This window comes from Rhinolophus sinicus, linkage group LG03 (genome assembly GCF_036562045.2).
Source record: "Rhinolophus sinicus isolate RSC01 linkage group LG03, ASM3656204v1, whole genome shotgun sequence".
In the NCBI taxonomy this organism is placed as follows: Eukaryota; Metazoa; Chordata; class Mammalia; order Chiroptera; family Rhinolophidae; genus Rhinolophus; species Rhinolophus sinicus.
The window spans coordinates 156,660,010-156,677,698 of NC_133753.1; the positions used below are offsets into that span (position 1 = coordinate 156,660,010).

General features: G+C 37.1%; 1 protein-coding gene across 1 annotated transcript in view; it reads right to left on the reverse strand.

Annotated features, from left to right (window-relative positions):
- Window positions 1-17,689, reverse strand: part of MAST4 (microtubule associated serine/threonine kinase family member 4) — a 551,423-nt gene that overhangs the window by 56,513 nt on the left and 477,221 nt on the right. Inside the window, exons 10-13 of the mRNA XM_074329206.1 lie at window positions 13,065-13,143; window positions 7,055-7,212; window positions 5,560-5,629; window positions 3,881-4,090 (exon numbers count right to left, since the gene is read on the reverse strand). Coding sequence (XP_074185307.1) covers window positions 3,881-4,090; window positions 5,560-5,629; window positions 7,055-7,212; window positions 13,065-13,143 — 517 coding nt within the window. The remainder of the gene's footprint in view (window positions 1-3,880; window positions 4,091-5,559; window positions 5,630-7,054; window positions 7,213-13,064; window positions 13,144-17,689) is intronic.

Genomic DNA, 17,689 nt, shown 5'->3' on the forward strand with positions numbered 1-17,689 from the left:
GTGAATAAGGCAACGTTTGTGTTTGACATAAATTGCCATACCAGAAACGATGTGTGACTCAGAGCCTTTCTGTTGTCATCATAAAATACGTTGAATGCTGCTGCAGAGGACCATATAATGGAAAGGTAGGAATCTTCAAGACGGGAAGCAGCATGTCAAACCTTAGTAACAATGTGTGACAAGTTTCAACTTGTTTGGTGAAATCAGTCGGATGTGAGCTACGGTTGAGAGAAAGTGTGTTTTCAAGTGTGCCGTAAATCATCCTCCATCATGACAATGCTGTGTGTCATGCATCACTTCTGGTATATGGCAATTTCTGTCAAATAAAAACATCACAGTGTATCCTCATATACCTTATTCACCGGACCTAGCACTATGTGACTTCTGGCTCATCCCCAAAGTCAAAAGGATTCAGGACATCGGGGCAGCCACGACAGCTCAACTAAAGACACTCATGAAAGAGGACTTCCAGAACTGCTTCAGAAAGTGCCAAGAGGATGGGAACAAGTATGTTCGAAGCAAGGGGGGAGTATTTTGAGAGGGATTACTGGCAATGTGTCTTTTACTGTAACAATTTTTTTTTATTTAAACATTCACCATATTGTTTGATCACACCTCGTATGTCTTCTTTATGGTTTATCCTTAATCAAAACTAAAAGAGAAAACTTTAAAGATGTAGCAAAAAAGAAAAATCCCACCTAACTTCTTGATTGACAGTTTAGGCTGAATTTCCTCTTACTATAATAATTACTGCTTTAAAAATTCAGAAATGTAAAGGAAATCTAAAAAGCCTGAACATGCTTTGGTGGTCATTTCAAAGGGAAACAAGAACTCTGTATCTTAAAAAATTTAAAAAAACAGTTTACATTATACAAATTCCATTTTAAAAACTACTCAGATCATTCCTACTTCTAACTTCTAAGAATTATCAGCCATAACTAAGGCCAAAACATACAATGGCTTGTATTAACTCAAATGATACTTTACCTACTAACAGTATTAGGTAGGTGGCAGCAGCTTTGTGAAAACACCACCAAACAAAAACCACACACACAGCATGAGAAGAGTAGTAGTTTCTTGACTGCTAACAAGAAGCTCCAGCACTCATGGATCCCCTTTGTTTGTATTTTAAGTGTTGTCCACTATACAATATACTGAGACCCAGATTTGAGGGTAGGTTATAGTTTCCAAAGACTTTTATTTTCTTTGGCTAATTACACCTAAGTGACACAAAGAATGGAGACATAAAAGCATTCATCTGGAATTGACCTGGACGTTAGGATTTTAAAAGGCATCAGTTAAATCATGCAGTCGGGAGAGACCTAGGTATGGAAAAGACTGACAATGGGGAAAGCGACTGGGAGACAGGCCAGGCAGGAGCACAGTGTCACAGCTGGGAACTGACAACACAGCGTCATGGGGACGGCAAAGCGAGTGCCCACAATTTGGCTCCATCCAAAAGGGGCACGCTCCTCTGAGACCGTTTTGCTCCAAACTCTGGAAAGACATTGTAGACATGACTCTGAAGAGAGTTTTAATTTTTACAAAAGCACTGATGGAAATGTTTATCTGTGAATATAAACAAGAAAGCTTTCTTATCCATACCCAACAATGCCCTTTATGCCACAAGTATACATGCTTCTCTGCCCTAAAGAGAAATTTCTCTAAAAATCAACAATTTTTACCAATTATATGGGCCATTCAGATGAGTTTTGAAACCCTAAGATGTTTTTCTTTAAATTGCCATGAAACAATCTGCCAAGTCTATCATATAGAAACAAAATTAAGTGGGAGATTTCAGTGTAAGTAGCTTTGGATATCAATTGTATCCTTCTCAGGGAATGCCTATGAAGGCAGGAAAAACAAAGGATTAAACTGGTAATTATGGTAATATCCTGGGACAGAACTGTGTGATTAAGAAACGAGTATCTCACAGAGACTGACTACAGAGTTCCTTTCTTATCTATTTAAAAATGCACCATTTAACAAATATCATTTTCAAGGTATTCTCATAAAAAGTAATATGCAGTGTTTCCTGCATTTTCCAGAAGTTGATTTAATTAAAAGGAACAGCAGAATTAGATAGTTGATGACAAATCACAACAGATCAATTATTCTGATCTTTCTCCCACCCTGCCTCCCTCCCAGTTACTAAGGAGCCAAATAAATTCCAGGCACAGAGTGAGGACCCAGAGAGTTAGAGATGATTTGGAGGTGATCCTTGACCCTCCAAGAACCCAGTGGATGCTGGTGAAATGAGGCCCCGAAACAGATCATTACAATGCACTGTGGCTACATGCATCGAGACCGAGGGTACGACCACAGGCCACGTTATAGTTTTGTAGGCAGAATGGAGTCACTGAAGGATGCTACACAGATGATCTTGTAGCTGTACAGAAGTATGAATTTGAAGGGTGAGGAATGGAAGGGAGGCAGACCCATGAGGATGAGGGCCTGAGCTAGCAGTGGTCATGGAATAGGAGAGAGGAGTTGAACTCTTATTGGTGAGTTTAGCGAAAGGGGGTCAGAAGCCACCTATGCAACACATATTTACTGAGTCCTTCTATGTGTCACACCTTATCCTAGGTGAACTTAGATAATATCCCTGCCCATACAGACATTATGTTCTAGTGCAGTGCTACTCAAACTGTGGCCCAAAGACTGGTACCAGTCCATGAACTGTTATCGGTCTGTGATGAATAAGCACCATATTGAGAGTAAGCATTTAGCAACTCTTACGGCAATTCTACACTGTTGGAACACCCAAATGCATCATCATTTTCCTGTAAATTAATTTTCATTTTCATTTATAGGAGAATTGGTCCATATCAAATTGGAAATTAACAACAAACACCAAAAACAATGTGTTCATCCCCAAAGACAGCCTGAGAAGCACTGCCTCAGTGGACTACAATAGGCTGAGATGTGAGTATAGAAAACTCAGTGGGGAGGCTTGGGTGGGAAAGGGAAGAAAAATAATGGCTGCTAGTCAGAGAGGGATCTTCTTATCTGGCCACAAGTCAGTATGTTGGAGGAAAGGACAGATGGATTTCTAGAAAACTAGGATGCTAATATTTTCCTTCAGTTCCATGCAATTATTTACATATTCATGCTTAGAGAAAACAATCTTTGATTATGTTTACATGGGCATAATTTATTCCCTGTGAGATACAGAAATGCAATATACCCAAATACATAGGTTAAATAGGTTTTACTTGTAGGCTGTGGCTGATCAATTTCAGTTAGAATAGCAATATTGTGTACTAATTCCATTCCACCACACACACTCCCTCCCTGGCCTGGGTATTATCAGGAGCTAGGCATGCAAGTGTTGGATTTACACAAGCCCTGTGTTTATCTGTCATTTTGGAAATTGGTTATTTTCTTAGAAGCATAACTGACACTAATGAAAATATAAGTTGCCATTTACCACCCAACACCACATGCAGGTTAATTAATAGGACACACAGCCTGGAAGAAGCCAGCAATTTTCCATTTAGCTTTTTCAGATATTAGAACTAGATAGCATCATCAAATAATACACATACACTCAGGCAATTTATAACTTTATGGCTAAGTGCGGGGAAATCACTGCTTCAAAATCCCTCACAATCCACTTATCCTGGAGCCACAGATTGTTAGGTCCCAGAGTTCCTGTAAAGGTTAGTGCATTAACTTTCTATTACTATAAAGGGTGACCAGAATCAATTTACAGCAAGTAGCAATCAGGTTTTTTTCCCTTCTTCTTCTTTGCTTCCCTGGAATATGAACTCCAGCTCATGGTGAAGACTTGTTAAGCAAATGCTCTCAGAAAATGCTTCTTTTTTTCAGGGGACAAGCAATACAAATCAGCAAACTTTATATGGTGCATGGTGCTTACCTCCTGTAGCAACTTATCTAATTTGTGCTGTAATTCAAGGAAGTATCGTGAGGTGATGAGACCCTGATGGGATTTATCCAAGCAATCTCGAGCCAGTTCAATAATCTGATGGTGAGTGAAACTCAGCACTCCATCTGCTAGGGGAAGAACGTGGTCAGGAGAGTAGCTGGTGATAATTTCCTTTAGCCGGTCTTCCATCTGAGCTGTAGCCTATTTAGAGAACACATGCACACACAGATAAAATACAAGGAAACGTACCTGTGGACAACTCAACCATCACATTTAGCTTGCATTTTCAGAGACCTCTAAGTTAGTAAATAGAATTCTAGAAATTATATATAACGGAAGCCTCATTTCTGTATGCTATTCATCCTGTAATGGTCTGATACATGTCATTAGATGTTGGTCAAAGCTTACATAATGTACAGCACCAAGAATGAACCCTAATGTAAACTGTGGACTTTGGGTGATTATGACATGTCAGCAGAGGTTCATCAACTGTAATAAATGGACCACTCTGGTGAGTGATGTTGATGCAAGGGGGTCGTGCATATGTGAGGTAAGGGAATAGTTAGAACTCTCTGTACTTTCTGCTCAATTTTGTTGTGAACTTAAAACTGCTCTAAAAAATAAAGTCTATTTGGAAAAAAAGAAGTAGCGCGAGGTGAAAGAAAGATTTCAGATATATAAGAGAAACTGAATATCCCAGGGTGATAATTACATTTTTGCTATGCCCTATCACGTGTAAAATGGCCCATGTAATAAGCTTCTTTAAATAACTCAATATCTGTCGAATGTTACCATGCTTTCATTTCAGATCTTGGGCTCTTTCAGATAGATTGTCAAAAATATCAATTAGCTCTGTTTCGAGGTATTCAAAAATCAAGACTGTTGCTAGAGTTCCACAGGGCAGGCCAAGAGTGTATTCTCTTGGCTATGTTTTCCTGGATGAGGAAGAAGCATCTTACACCACCTTAATCCTTTTCTCAAAAAGCTACATAATGTGCAGAAGGCCAAGGAGATTGCCTTGGTAACATAAATCTGAATTTCCTTTCCAACTTTCATTTCCTTCTCTGTGATTCCCTATGGCCTAGTCAATACTCCTTGTTTACATTAATTGCCTACCCAAGGAATTCCTCTGCTTCCTGCTCCCCTCTAAAATCCTAACCAGTATTAACTAGTATAGTCAGGATCTGTTTCCCCGGTGAACAAGTCACATGTGATAAATGGGCTGAAATGGCTTTGATCAATGGCATCAATGTTGGGTTCATTACAAATAATAAGCACTTTACTCCTGATTCATGAAACCAAAGATTTCCTTTTGTTCTCTTGCCAAGGGTTACAAAAGTGGGGGTGGGTGGGGCGGGGTGTAGGAGAACAGGAACCAAAGGGAGAGGTTGCCTTCTCCCACACGTGTAGAAACACTCTGGTGGAAAAGCCATGAAAATGAGGGGACAGGGACTATCAGCCAGAGGCTTGCTGAAGCCAGGGCACCTGGTGACAACCCTCCACCAAGTCCTTTCTGGCTCAACTTCCTTTTGCTAGTCTAATGAGGAAACATTGCAACTGAACCTTCACTACTAAATCAACAGGGTTAGACATATAATTGCTAAAAAGATAGGAAGTCATAGGAAAGAAAAATAAGGTTAAAAAGAACAAAAACGACTTTCATGACATACTAGTCCATAGGCTTCTGAGGAAGAAAACCGGTTCTGCCTGACAACACAGGAGCAGGGCCGGAACATGGGCCTAAGAAGCACAGGTGTCACCACTGAAATTCATTTTCTAGCCTAGCAACTATTTATTTGGCATGCTGAGGTCGGCACTATGTACAATATGAAACAGAGGCATAAATTGTTGTGAGTGTTCTTTATTTCAGTAGTGGGTCCGTGTTCCTTCCTAGTGGTATACAGTGGTGTAACTTCGGCGTGCGTGTTTATATTCCTGGGAGGAGATAGCTTGCTCTAGATATCCTAGGATCTCCTCTCATCAAATCTACAGGGCACCTACCTGTGCAGTAAAATACAATGCCATTAAATGAATTTGTAAAATTGGTCTTTTATTTCATATTTCAAAATAATCTAACACATCCCACAATTACTGAGTTTGGCTATACTTACTATCAGTTTATGATGCTAAATAAGAAAAGTACAAAGGGAAAACCCTTCTCAGTAAACTAAAATATTCAACTGAACACCTGACAAATTATTATTTATAATAAAACCTTAATATATCAAAGTGCACCAATTCTGTAGCATCAAGATCTCATGCTGGGCGGACCTGGAGATAGACTGACCTGATCCCCTGCATAGAAGGACCTGTTGTCCCAGGTCCTCACCGAAAGCCACGTTCTTCCTAGGATACTATATCCAATGACTGAGGCGGAGAAATAAAAGATAGCCATTTGGTCTGGAGGGGCAGCTCTTAAGGGTCACGTCATTCTCTGTGGGGTCAGGCACAGCTTTGGGCCTGTATGGTGCCTCGACTTCTCCCTCCGCCTAATCCTGCTTCTTCCCCTCCCTTCCACAGCTATTGAGCTAATAAACACCCAAGTACTCCCTAATAAACACCCTCATCTGTTTTCAAGTTTGCTTCCTGAAGAACCAAACTGTGATGTATATTAGTATTTTTTGAGACAAGGTCAAAATAAAACCGGCCTTACTCAATGTCAAATGACCTACATCTGACATCCACAAAACTCAAGGGACATACTCCTAACAGTTTGTTCATAATCGTGAGAAAGTAAGACTGGTGATGGGAAGGAAGAATGAAAGATCTGGGTGGACTTTTATAATGTGGGATCTGAATTCTACATGTGAATCTGACTCCTTTTCAGCCAAGTTTCTCCCTCTTAAACCATTAACTGCTCTTGCACCATAATTAGATTGCAATGAAATTTCCAATGCCTAGAAGTTTTTATAGGTGATCCTTTTAATCCACTGTGATTACTGATACTACAGCAATTAATAAATTGTGAGAATTTAAAAGAAAAATAATAAGATGCTTTTCAATGGTAATTAACAATATCATGTATAGATGGGGGAAAAAAATCACACTATATAGTAGTTCACAAATCAGTTAACGCATATATGAATTAGAGGACCAAAGGTCTTCCTTGAAATGGTTGAAAAGAGATAATCCAATAAGTAACATTTTTCAATCAGGTCTACACACCTCAGACTTCGGGAACGGGGGCGCATGGGCGTGTTCCTGCATCTGTTCTCCGTGGCAATGCTTTCAGTGGTACAAAAATGTTTCGATAAGAAGTGTAATTCATCTGGCGTTGGTTGGTATGGTAACTGATGCAATTTCTCCTGGGAGGAACAGGATGACTAAAACAAACCAAAGGGAAGTTATGTGACTACCTCAAAACAATTCTTGAAGTGACAATGAGATCAAATCACTAAAACTTGATATACCACCATTTTCTATTGTTTCCTTTTCATGTTATAATTACAATAACTAATGCCAACATGATAGTGCCTTGATACTTTCTTTGGGAGGTCAAAATGGCTTCCATAGTTCACCTCATTTGTCTGTAAAACAACTTCCCCGAAGACAGTTTCCGCTCTGGAGAAAACTCGGGCTCCAAAAATGGATGGGACCCAGTCAAAGCCAAAGCAAGAAAGTGATAATTGGAGGAAGAATTTGGGTGCATTAAATGACAGATTAGTTCTCAACTGAGTGCTTACAATCGAACACCGTGACTTTTAGGCAAGTAACACAAAATGAATTGTCTGACGTATAACCATAAATAAGGTAATGAGATCTCTCTTACAAAGCATGCTACCCTTTGATGCAATTATCATCGATATGTGCCCTGGGTGAAAAGGAGAACAGAAGATACTTTTCTCTAAATGCCATTGTTTTAAAAATTGGAATTTTTTTTTAAAATTTTCTTTAGCTAAGACTATCATTATTTTTTAACAGCTTCAGTGGTGATGAATTTTTAATCCCTTAAGTATAGATTTGCTTTTTAAAAATTTTCACTCATTACTTGGAGCAAGGCAAGGTATAAAAGGTGAATGGTTAAATAACACTGCTTTTAATCAATCTGAGAAATATAACTATAATGCAGAGACTTGTTTTTGTTTTTATTGGGCAGTGAACTCTGTAAGCAATTCTAACAAAAGAGATGGAGAAATTTTTGAGTAATGGAAACACGGTTAGAATAAGCATATTTTGAAAGATACCACACATTTGAAAATTCAGTTATAATAGGTTATTTTTCATTTAACAAAAGTCATTAGGTTAAGAGCACACTTCATAAACACTGAAGCACCACAATGCAGTAATGCTAGAAATTAATGACTAGAACTCAAAAATATCCTTATACCTTGAAATTGCAAAACATGTTACTAAGTACATACAGTGACAGAGATTTTTATAATATAATGAGATTATTTTATAAACCATAAAAATGAGAACACTACCAGAAAGACTTATGAGATAAATCAAAACTCTATTCAGAAAGTACAGGCACACCCTTAAATATTTTCACTATGAAAAAAAAGAAATAAAACATATAAACTAAGTCATTTCAAGAAATCAGGAAAAGAATAATAAAATCAATGCAAACAGGAAAAAAGCAGCAGTGATAAAAGCAAAAACAAGGCAATCAGCAAACAGAAAAACAGAATTAAGAATCTGTACATACGTCTCAAAGGTAAATCAATGTCCATAACTCTGTATCTAAGATTTCAAAACCCCCAAACCTAGAAGAATATTCAAAAGTTTACAGTGATCCCTTTTGGTGGCAAAGCATCAACTGAACTGATGGGAAACTATTTATAATATGTATTTAATCTACTTAGTGTGAATATTGATTCAGGTTGCTGTAGAAATATTAATATATTTGATTGTGAACTGCTGGCCCAGTTGCTTCTGGGCTGCTATGTACAGTACAGGGATCATGTTACCTTTCTAAAATGTGAAAATTAATTGCAAAACACAGCAGGCTCAAGAGTTTCACATAAAGTATTATGGACCTTTACTTGCATGAGAATGACACCAAGAGACTTCAAGAGAGTGGTTCCCTCTGTGGAGGGAGTGAGGTGAAACGAAGGGATTGGGTAGGAGAGGCTTTACTGGTATATTTAACATTGTATTTATTAAACAAGATAAAAAATTTATACAAAATAGTTGCAGCAAATGTAACAAAATGTTAACCTGAGTGTGAACTCTAAGAGGAAAATATTGTGGTTATGCCATATATATATATATATATATATATATATCCATGTAACTGAAGTCCATAAGGAATGTGCCCTGTGTTTACTGATGGGGAATATGTAAAACTGAACGATGCAGTGGTGTAAGTAAGTATAGTAACCTTCACAGTATTAAAGAAGCACGGAGGCAAGGAGCTTCTGTGGAGAGAGCCTGTTTCAGCTCAGTTGGAGCAAGCAAGGTGTAAATGGGACCAGGGTGACATTAGCGTGAGTCTAGCACTGGGAACAACTGGAGGCCAGCCAAATGTCCTAGGCATTCAAAAGGTACCAAATGGGACCCCAAACATGAGTTGATGTTGAACAATAGAGAAATGCAAGGTTTGGTTTCAGCAGAGGTCAGGGACTCAAAGGAGAATTTGCAAAACCAGTGAAGGGAGCTTCAGGCACAACAGGGAGTGCAGGTGCTGTGTCCCAAAGACCTCATGCTCTGAAATTGAAAACATACCTCCATTGTTCAAAACATCCTTGGAACACCACTTTTACAAGAGTTTCAAGAATTAGTTTGGGAGTTTCCCAATAAACTGAGTCTCATTCCTTATATTTCTAGCATGTTCTCTCAAGTGTGGTGTCAATGAGTCTCATCACCCAACTAGTTTGCATATGATCTCTGATTATATCATAAATCAAATCTACATTCAAAGAGTGAAGATTTACACAAAAATTGTGCTGTTAGTTCTCAAGGCAATTAGAATTGTTCCCCAAAATGTTCTGAGTAAGAATATCATTCAAATAAGCATTTTAATCTCTCAAGATGACCATTTTGCAAAGGACAGTATTCATATGCATGCATAACTCTCTATTTGCTATTTATTTAAAATAATATCCTTGTAGTCATATCTCATATTGTATTTATTTGCATTCCTTCCCTTAGCAGATAATAATTTATCTGGTAAGAAATATAAGCGGGGATATCTTACTACTGCTGCAATTCCATACTACTTATCTCAAAATTAAAAATTATCATCTGAATATTACCTCGGAAAAGTTACACAAATCGATTTTAACTGCAAAATTTGAAGTTAAAAGAAGTTGCAAGACTAAATATTGTCTGGGAGAACTGATTAACTTCATATCACCTAATATTTCCAATTCCAGAATATAGCATTTTTAACACTTGACAATTTTGCAGTTTCTATAATATCCAAAGGAGACAGACGTGATGTTTACATTTCAGCATAAGAAGTTCTGAAATTCAGCTCACAATTATCTGTAAAACTGAAGCTATATTTTTAAAGAATTTTAAATTTCATTTATATGTGTTCCATATTTTTATTTTAAAAATAATTAGAATGCATTTTTGATTGGCTAAACGACTAACAGTTAACCCAGAAAATAAGAATCTAAGAGTGATTCAGATTAGATTTAAAGCAGAAGAAAATACAACTACTAAGCAGTTTTGCACAATTTTCACCCTAACATTTAAAAGACAAGAACACAAAGAAACTGAGAGAAATGAAAAGAAGTTTTTCAAATTTTCACTCATCATTTTTAACAACTAATAGGGAGAAAAGACAGCTGAACTTTTGTGCAACAGCACCTAACTCCAAGTCCTGTCTTTTGGCAAAAAGAGTAATTTTGAAGGCTAAAATTTCGTTTTGAAGGACCGAACAGGAAAATGATATTAACAATGACATGATACCACCTTCTTCAATAAAATAAACACTTCAGAGAAAAGCTGTCTTACCTCTGGTCAGAAGCTGTTAGAAGCACAGACTATGTGTGTGTGTGACTAATACTGTCTCAGGAGGCCTCTTCTTTGGGCACATATAGAAATCAGGTACAGCAATGGCGCCATTATGACAGATGAGTAGGTCAGATTTATTAATTACAAGGTTTGTTTTAAGAAATACCATGAAAGTTCCTTAGAAAGAACCAAGAGCCCAGGTCTAGCCCATTTCCTGTATTCCTGTACTGACAAAACAAGGGGGTTGTGAAACAGTCCTTCAGTTCATTCTCTGTGCTTCATAATTTTGATTCATAAAATGAAGACAACACCGGCAACTACATTATAGGTTATGTTGCTAGGATTAAATGAGCCAATGCATTGTAAATAGATAAATGCCGAGCACATGATATTTATTAAAAAACTGTTTGTAAAAATTATTTGTACCAAATGGGGTCTGATTCTATGTAGCAAACCCTTTAAAAAAAAAAAAAATAGGTTTCCTTTCAAAATGATGTATGATATACTAGTTAGAGCTAGAAACACGAAAGAGTCTGCCCTTTCCCCTATTTTTCTTGCAAAAGAGAAATTTCTGTATCCAAACTACAATAAAACTTGACTAGAGGGCAAAGCAAGGTGATACAGTTGAAACAAAAAAATTTTGGAGTTAAGAGACATGATATAAATTTCGGGCATGGGAAAGATTAAATGAGAATATGTATGGGAAAGCCACTGAACAAAGAGTCAAATATTCTGTTTATTGGTGGCTGGGTGCTAACTGGATATGCCCAAGGGTCTGGGAAAGATTAACACTTAGAATTTCAAAAATGACTCTTTTCTTTTTGTTCAATCAATTTTAGCATTCATTTTCACACTGTGGTTGTTCATGTTTTCAACATCTAAAATATGGGCCAATGACCAATGAGGGTTACTGACACAATAACCAAGGGTGACATTACTGTTATTCACTGAAAATTTTATTCACTGAAGCCATTCAGGAGCTTTAAGCATCGTTTTCTAATGTGAGAATGATGTGCCACTGAAACTACTCAAGGTTGTCAGGATGTTTCGCGAAAATGATCTAAATGGACAATAAACTCATATACCCCAACAGAATGGAATAATGGATAAGAGAATAAATTACCTCTCCTCAATAAAATACTGTAAGGAGATGGTAAAAATAATCCATCCAGATTTTAACAAATCAGTTGTAAAGGTGCTCCAAAACCCCAATTATTTTGTATCTGGAGTTCTGGAAACACAGGATATAAAGCATTGATGATACCAGTTAGTACTTATAAATTTAATTATAGCTTCTTTTCAATTCAGTTGTTATTAAGCGGTTGATGTTATATGCTTGGCACGGTGTTTGCGTATGTGAAGGAAAAAATAGATGGATAGCCCTATTCAATAAACCACAGATTTTTACGAAATGGAACTGAATCAGAGGGGGCTCTAACATCCTCAGGTCCGTATTCCTGGCTGGCACAAGGGCATTCAGACCACTCCATTAGGTATTTATTGAACACATACAACATACTGGGACTTTTCTAAAAGACCACCAGCTTCTCAGGCTCTGCAGAGACAGATATCCCAAAACATCACAAATTTAAACCAAAAAAGCATATATCTAATCTATTGAATCATTTCCAGTCATTGCTTTGGCACTTGCTGAAATTTTATAGTTTGAGGCAAGAGAATATCCTTCTTCCTCTATCCTACTTACATGGTTTCATCATGTCTCATTATTTATCTGAACTTATACTAAGTTCTTTTATCTCTCCTTAAAAGAAAGTTCTTACCTACAAGGCAGAGAGAACTTTAAGGCCATTTTTTTCCTTGGAAGAAGAAAAACAAACAACCCAAAAAACAAAAACAACAACAACAACAACAAAAACAAAACCCCTGCATAGAAGCCATACAGGAAACAAAGACCCAGGCCATCAAAGTTTAATGGCATTTCAATACTATTATCACTGGTGTGGAACCAAAGAACTAAAACCAGATTGTGTTTCCCCCCAAACTGCACCAAATGATATTAAAATGAAAGCTCCTGATCTCCTTCAAACTTGTGATTCTGGGACTTACTTAATTTGTGCACCACAGTTTAAAAGCTTGCGGCAAAAAGGTTGTCCTTTTTGTGTTTGTCAGCTCATCATTGGATACGTAACCTATTTAGAGTGGCAGAGATGCAGCGTTCATCTTCTTCCTCCCAGGAAACACCCAGAGAAAACACTGTTTGCATAAGAGCCCTATAGTTGTGGGGGGAGGAAAAAAGTCAGGCACTTACAGAAACCGTTGAGCTGGGTGTGTTTGTTCCATAGCCAGAGGAGGGGAGAGAAGCCAAGGACCAGCGGCGTCCATCAGTCCTATTGAGAAGGTGAGAGATTAGCTTAGGCCAACCCTGGAGTACTGTTACAGGGGAACCCCAGGGAAAACGAGTATTTTTAGTCAAACAAATGACACAAACACAGTCAGTGAGGACGTGGAAATGTTCAGGAAGGGCCAGGGTAAACAAACATTATACAGCAGGTTGACTTTTATTTAAACTGAATCAATACGCCCAAACAAGGAGAAAGTGAATGGGCTGATCCATATTATTGATCTCTCGCTAATACACTTTGACAAAATGAATACCAGGGATAATTACAATGGTCAGACTCAGCAGATTCAAACGGATAAAAACAGAAAGGGAGGAGGAAAACCATTCTTATTTGGAAACATAACCGGGGCCATGATCTTTGGAAGGGCCTGATGCCACAAGAGCCAGTGGTGACTTTCATTGCATCCTAAAGACTTCCTGCTTATTATTTTCAAGGGAACAGTCCTACTCATCATGCCTGGGGAAGAAGGGATCACTGAGCTCATGGCTGGCTTAAGCCTTAAGTGGCAAATAACTTTAGTGCTAAGAAAGTGACCGGCCTTATGCTCAGAATCTCTTAAGAGTTATTACATTCTGACATGACCTGGCTTTAAAAAGTGTTGCAGCAAAAGCCTCTTGCAGAGTTTATGAGTATGCAGTCCAGCTCTGGCTGACAGCGGGGGCGGAATGAAAATTTTGCAATAGGCATAGAACTGAATGCAAAGAGTAGAGTTGTCTGCCCCATCATAGAGGCAAAGCCATCAGGAGTCTCGAAGAGAGTAGTTTTTATCTCCAAATAGTGATAGGCTGGGTAGCTTTCTGGGTTGCACTCTGGCTATGAATTAGGGTCATTACAAGGGTCTCAGGTGAGTTAATGAAGTAATAGAGATAATACTGCTGCTAAAGCAAGGGGACACCAGAAAGCAAATTTTCTGAAATCTCTGGTATTCCAGAGCCTTTACTTTATTAGTAACTCCGAGGAAGACTATGCCTTCAGAATCAAGTAACAGTGTGAAAATAAATACATGCACTTTTGCAGAGGAGAAAATAGGAGAAACACACTTTATAAAGAACTCTATTGCATTCTCAGATGGAGTATCACATATAGACTTTTTGTAGTTTGTGATTATATTGACTTAGCAAGTGAGAGATAAGAGTGGACCAAATTTACCACAAACACAGTAAGTTGAAGTCAGGGGATTCAACAGCATTACATTTGAATTTGAGAAATGTCACAATTAGATGTTCATGTTAAAAAAAACAAAAAATTGACAGTTAGCCTAAATTACATTCAAGGGAAAATATAATCATAGGCTACCATGGATGTTGCCTGCAAGAAATGCAAATGGTCCACAAACACAAAATGGAGAAATTCAAGTGGACAAATTACAGGAATACTATAATGTTAAGATTTTAGTAAAATTTACCTGTCATTTCTGTGATCGGAGTACAATTGAATCAAGTATGTTTGTTTTTTTTAAAAAAAAGAAGCAAAATAAGATGTTTATAAATATACCAAAGAGAGGAATGGGGAGAATGAAGTCATAAGTTCTTTAAAAATATTTTTAAACAATTGAAACTATTCACGGTTTAAGAAAAAATAATTATAATAACATGCACTTAAAGATATTCAGCTATCAATTAAATGGATACAGGTTGGCTCTATTTTATTAGGCTATTTACTAAAGACTTAAAAACCCATGCCTGTACTTCATATGTTAAACACCTTTAATTGTTAAAAGTTAGAAAAGGATATGATTTTAAAAGGATTATTCAGTCCATTTAATAGCAATTAGCAGAAACTAGTCTCTGGAAAGAGTGAGGGACACAATTTCCCCCACTATGATTTTGTTTTGTGATTCATTAACTCTCCTTTCCCTCAGGTATCCATGAACATATTTCAGATGAATGAACAATTCCAAGAGGAGACATGTTCTTATTAGTTCTGAAGCATAAATTACATTTGCTTAGTCTGGAAAACACACAACTAGAAAGATATTTAAACAAGAATGCGCTCAGTGCCTTGTGCAGCCATGGACCAGAAATCATTCAAGTCTCATAAAGTCCCCTAAGTTGTCTGTGTCTATTTACTCAAATGGAGCACAAAGGACCACTGCATTTTCATTACCATGACAACTGCACATCAGAAGTTACTATATATATATATATATATATATATATATATATATATATATATATATATTATATGCAGTACTTAAGAGAAGGCCCTTTTTTTCAAAACAGCTATCGCACCAGTGCAATTTGGATCCTACTAACAATGTTGTCTTTTCTTTGCAGTAGCTACCAATAGAATGTTATCTGAAGACAAGACGATATTCTTGCCAAAGCAACAAGACTTTTTTGAAAAAAATGTTTTCTTTGTGGGTGGAAATCTCAGCGTTACATTAAATGAAAAAGTAAGAAGGGAAAAACATCTGATGGATACAAAGAGATTGGGAAAAAAAACAACCCAACATTTCAACACCACTCACAATAATTTAGATTAACATGATGTACAACAAAGAAAGAATGAAAAGTTCCCATATCAACCTGGCTATTATAATTGTATAAAAAGAAGCAGATTTCTTTATTTGTTTGTTATAGTTACCCGGTGTGGAACGTTTTATATTCTAGTTGAAGTTTGACTAGGCCAATATAATGGAACCAACTAAAATTCACTCCAGACAAAATTGGGCAAGAGCGCCTAAGTAGGTCGCTCTGCCCACCAGTGCTCTCCAGGTGTCTTGTGACCTGAACTCAGCAGGCAAGTTTGTCCTAGTAATTTACCTGTGGAAATATATTCTGAGATTTAACCTGGTCAATAACAACTAGGCAACCAGGAGACACTCGTGGCATTTATTCAGAGCACTATATGTTCAATGAAAGTGAAAGCTATTTATAATGTGTAAATCTCCACAACTTCTGGGAAAGGCAGGACAATGTTATTACCTCCATCTTATCACCAAGGGAAAAAAGTCAACTCCACAATCAGATGGATTGTAAATCAGTATTATAGTTAGCAAAGGAAAAATATGTTTCCTTGCTTCAAACAAAATCAACCATATTACGATGCTCATTTGCATTCTTTTATTTTTAACTCACTATTAAAAAATTAACTAGATAATTTTACTCTCAAGTGTGTATTACATAATATGGAAATCAAGTGTGTATCATCATGTTTTCCAGTCTGAAAGTAAACTATTACATTACAGGGGAAGTCTTCTGGTATAAGATCAGAAACCATATTAGCACATAGTATAAAATCAAGAAAGGTTAATAATCTGATCTTTATCCCTTCACTCAAGAATAATTTTAAAAACAAGGCAGATTCTCTCTTCTGTTGGACCAAATATACAAAATAATAAAATACTGGAGTCTGAAAATGGTATTACTTGTCAAGAGCTCCGAAATGTATACCAAATGGAGAATCTTGAGTGGAATTTCCATGTTTCCTAAATGAAAATCAACTTTAAAATGGAAGAGAAAGACCCCAGATGAATAAAAATATGCCAATTTGAATTTTCATAGCAAACACAGGGTTCTATTTACTCAAATACAAGTTTTAAAAGATGATCACTCATGTCCTAATCTAAATTAATCCTTTTTGAAGAGTGTGGAGGGAGTTCCATCTGGAAATTCATGCAAAATGAACCCGAGGTCTCCTGTGATAATCTTCTGTCACGCTTTATGGTTTATTTGTCAAAAATTAACATGCCTGGGGTTTGTGTATTTTTTTTAATAGCGAAGAAACCAGATTCATCTGTCCTCCAGTCACCCACTTAATTATTAGATTCTCTTCATTTTTTACAAATCTGGCAAGATTAAGAGACTATGAGTTCTGTCATGTTTAAATGCATGCTGTAATGAGACTGCATTTTTCTTATTACTTCACATAATTAAATGCATTCCCCTTTTCAAAAGAGATGTGTTTTAAAGACTATAGGTTCTTTTTTATCAACTTTTATAAGACTATTTTTTCCTTTTCATTTAGAAGAGTAGCACCACCATGAATCAACAATCATTGGACAAAGACAGGATTTGTGGAACCAGTCAATTTTCACATTTTCTTTACAAAGTTGAAACAAGGATGTAGAAGAATAAAAGTGGGACTGGGGAACATCAGGGCAGGGTCTAAAGAAGTTCCCTGGAGGTCACGTCTTAATTACTCTCGTGTCCTCCCGTGGTGGAGAAGCTGGTACCTTACACACATGCACATTTAACATATGGTAGGGAATGTGTGACGTTTACAAGGGAATCTCAGTGACAGAGAATTCTGAAATGACTGCAAACAGATCCTCTTCTCCGGACTTAGTAACATAAAATGCATTAGGAGCTCACAAATGGCAGGAGGACACTGCAGGTTTTGCTGGTTAGTGATTCGTGTTAAAACAAATCTATTTTTTTTAATCCTACTTATGTGTCTTTATGAAGTGTGACTTTAATTCACTTCAAGGTATAGTTAGGTCTCTGAGGAAAATTCAGCAAGTATCTAGGACATTCAGACCATGAACTCGATTTATCCGAAATAGTCAGAGACCTAGCTGAAGAGGCAT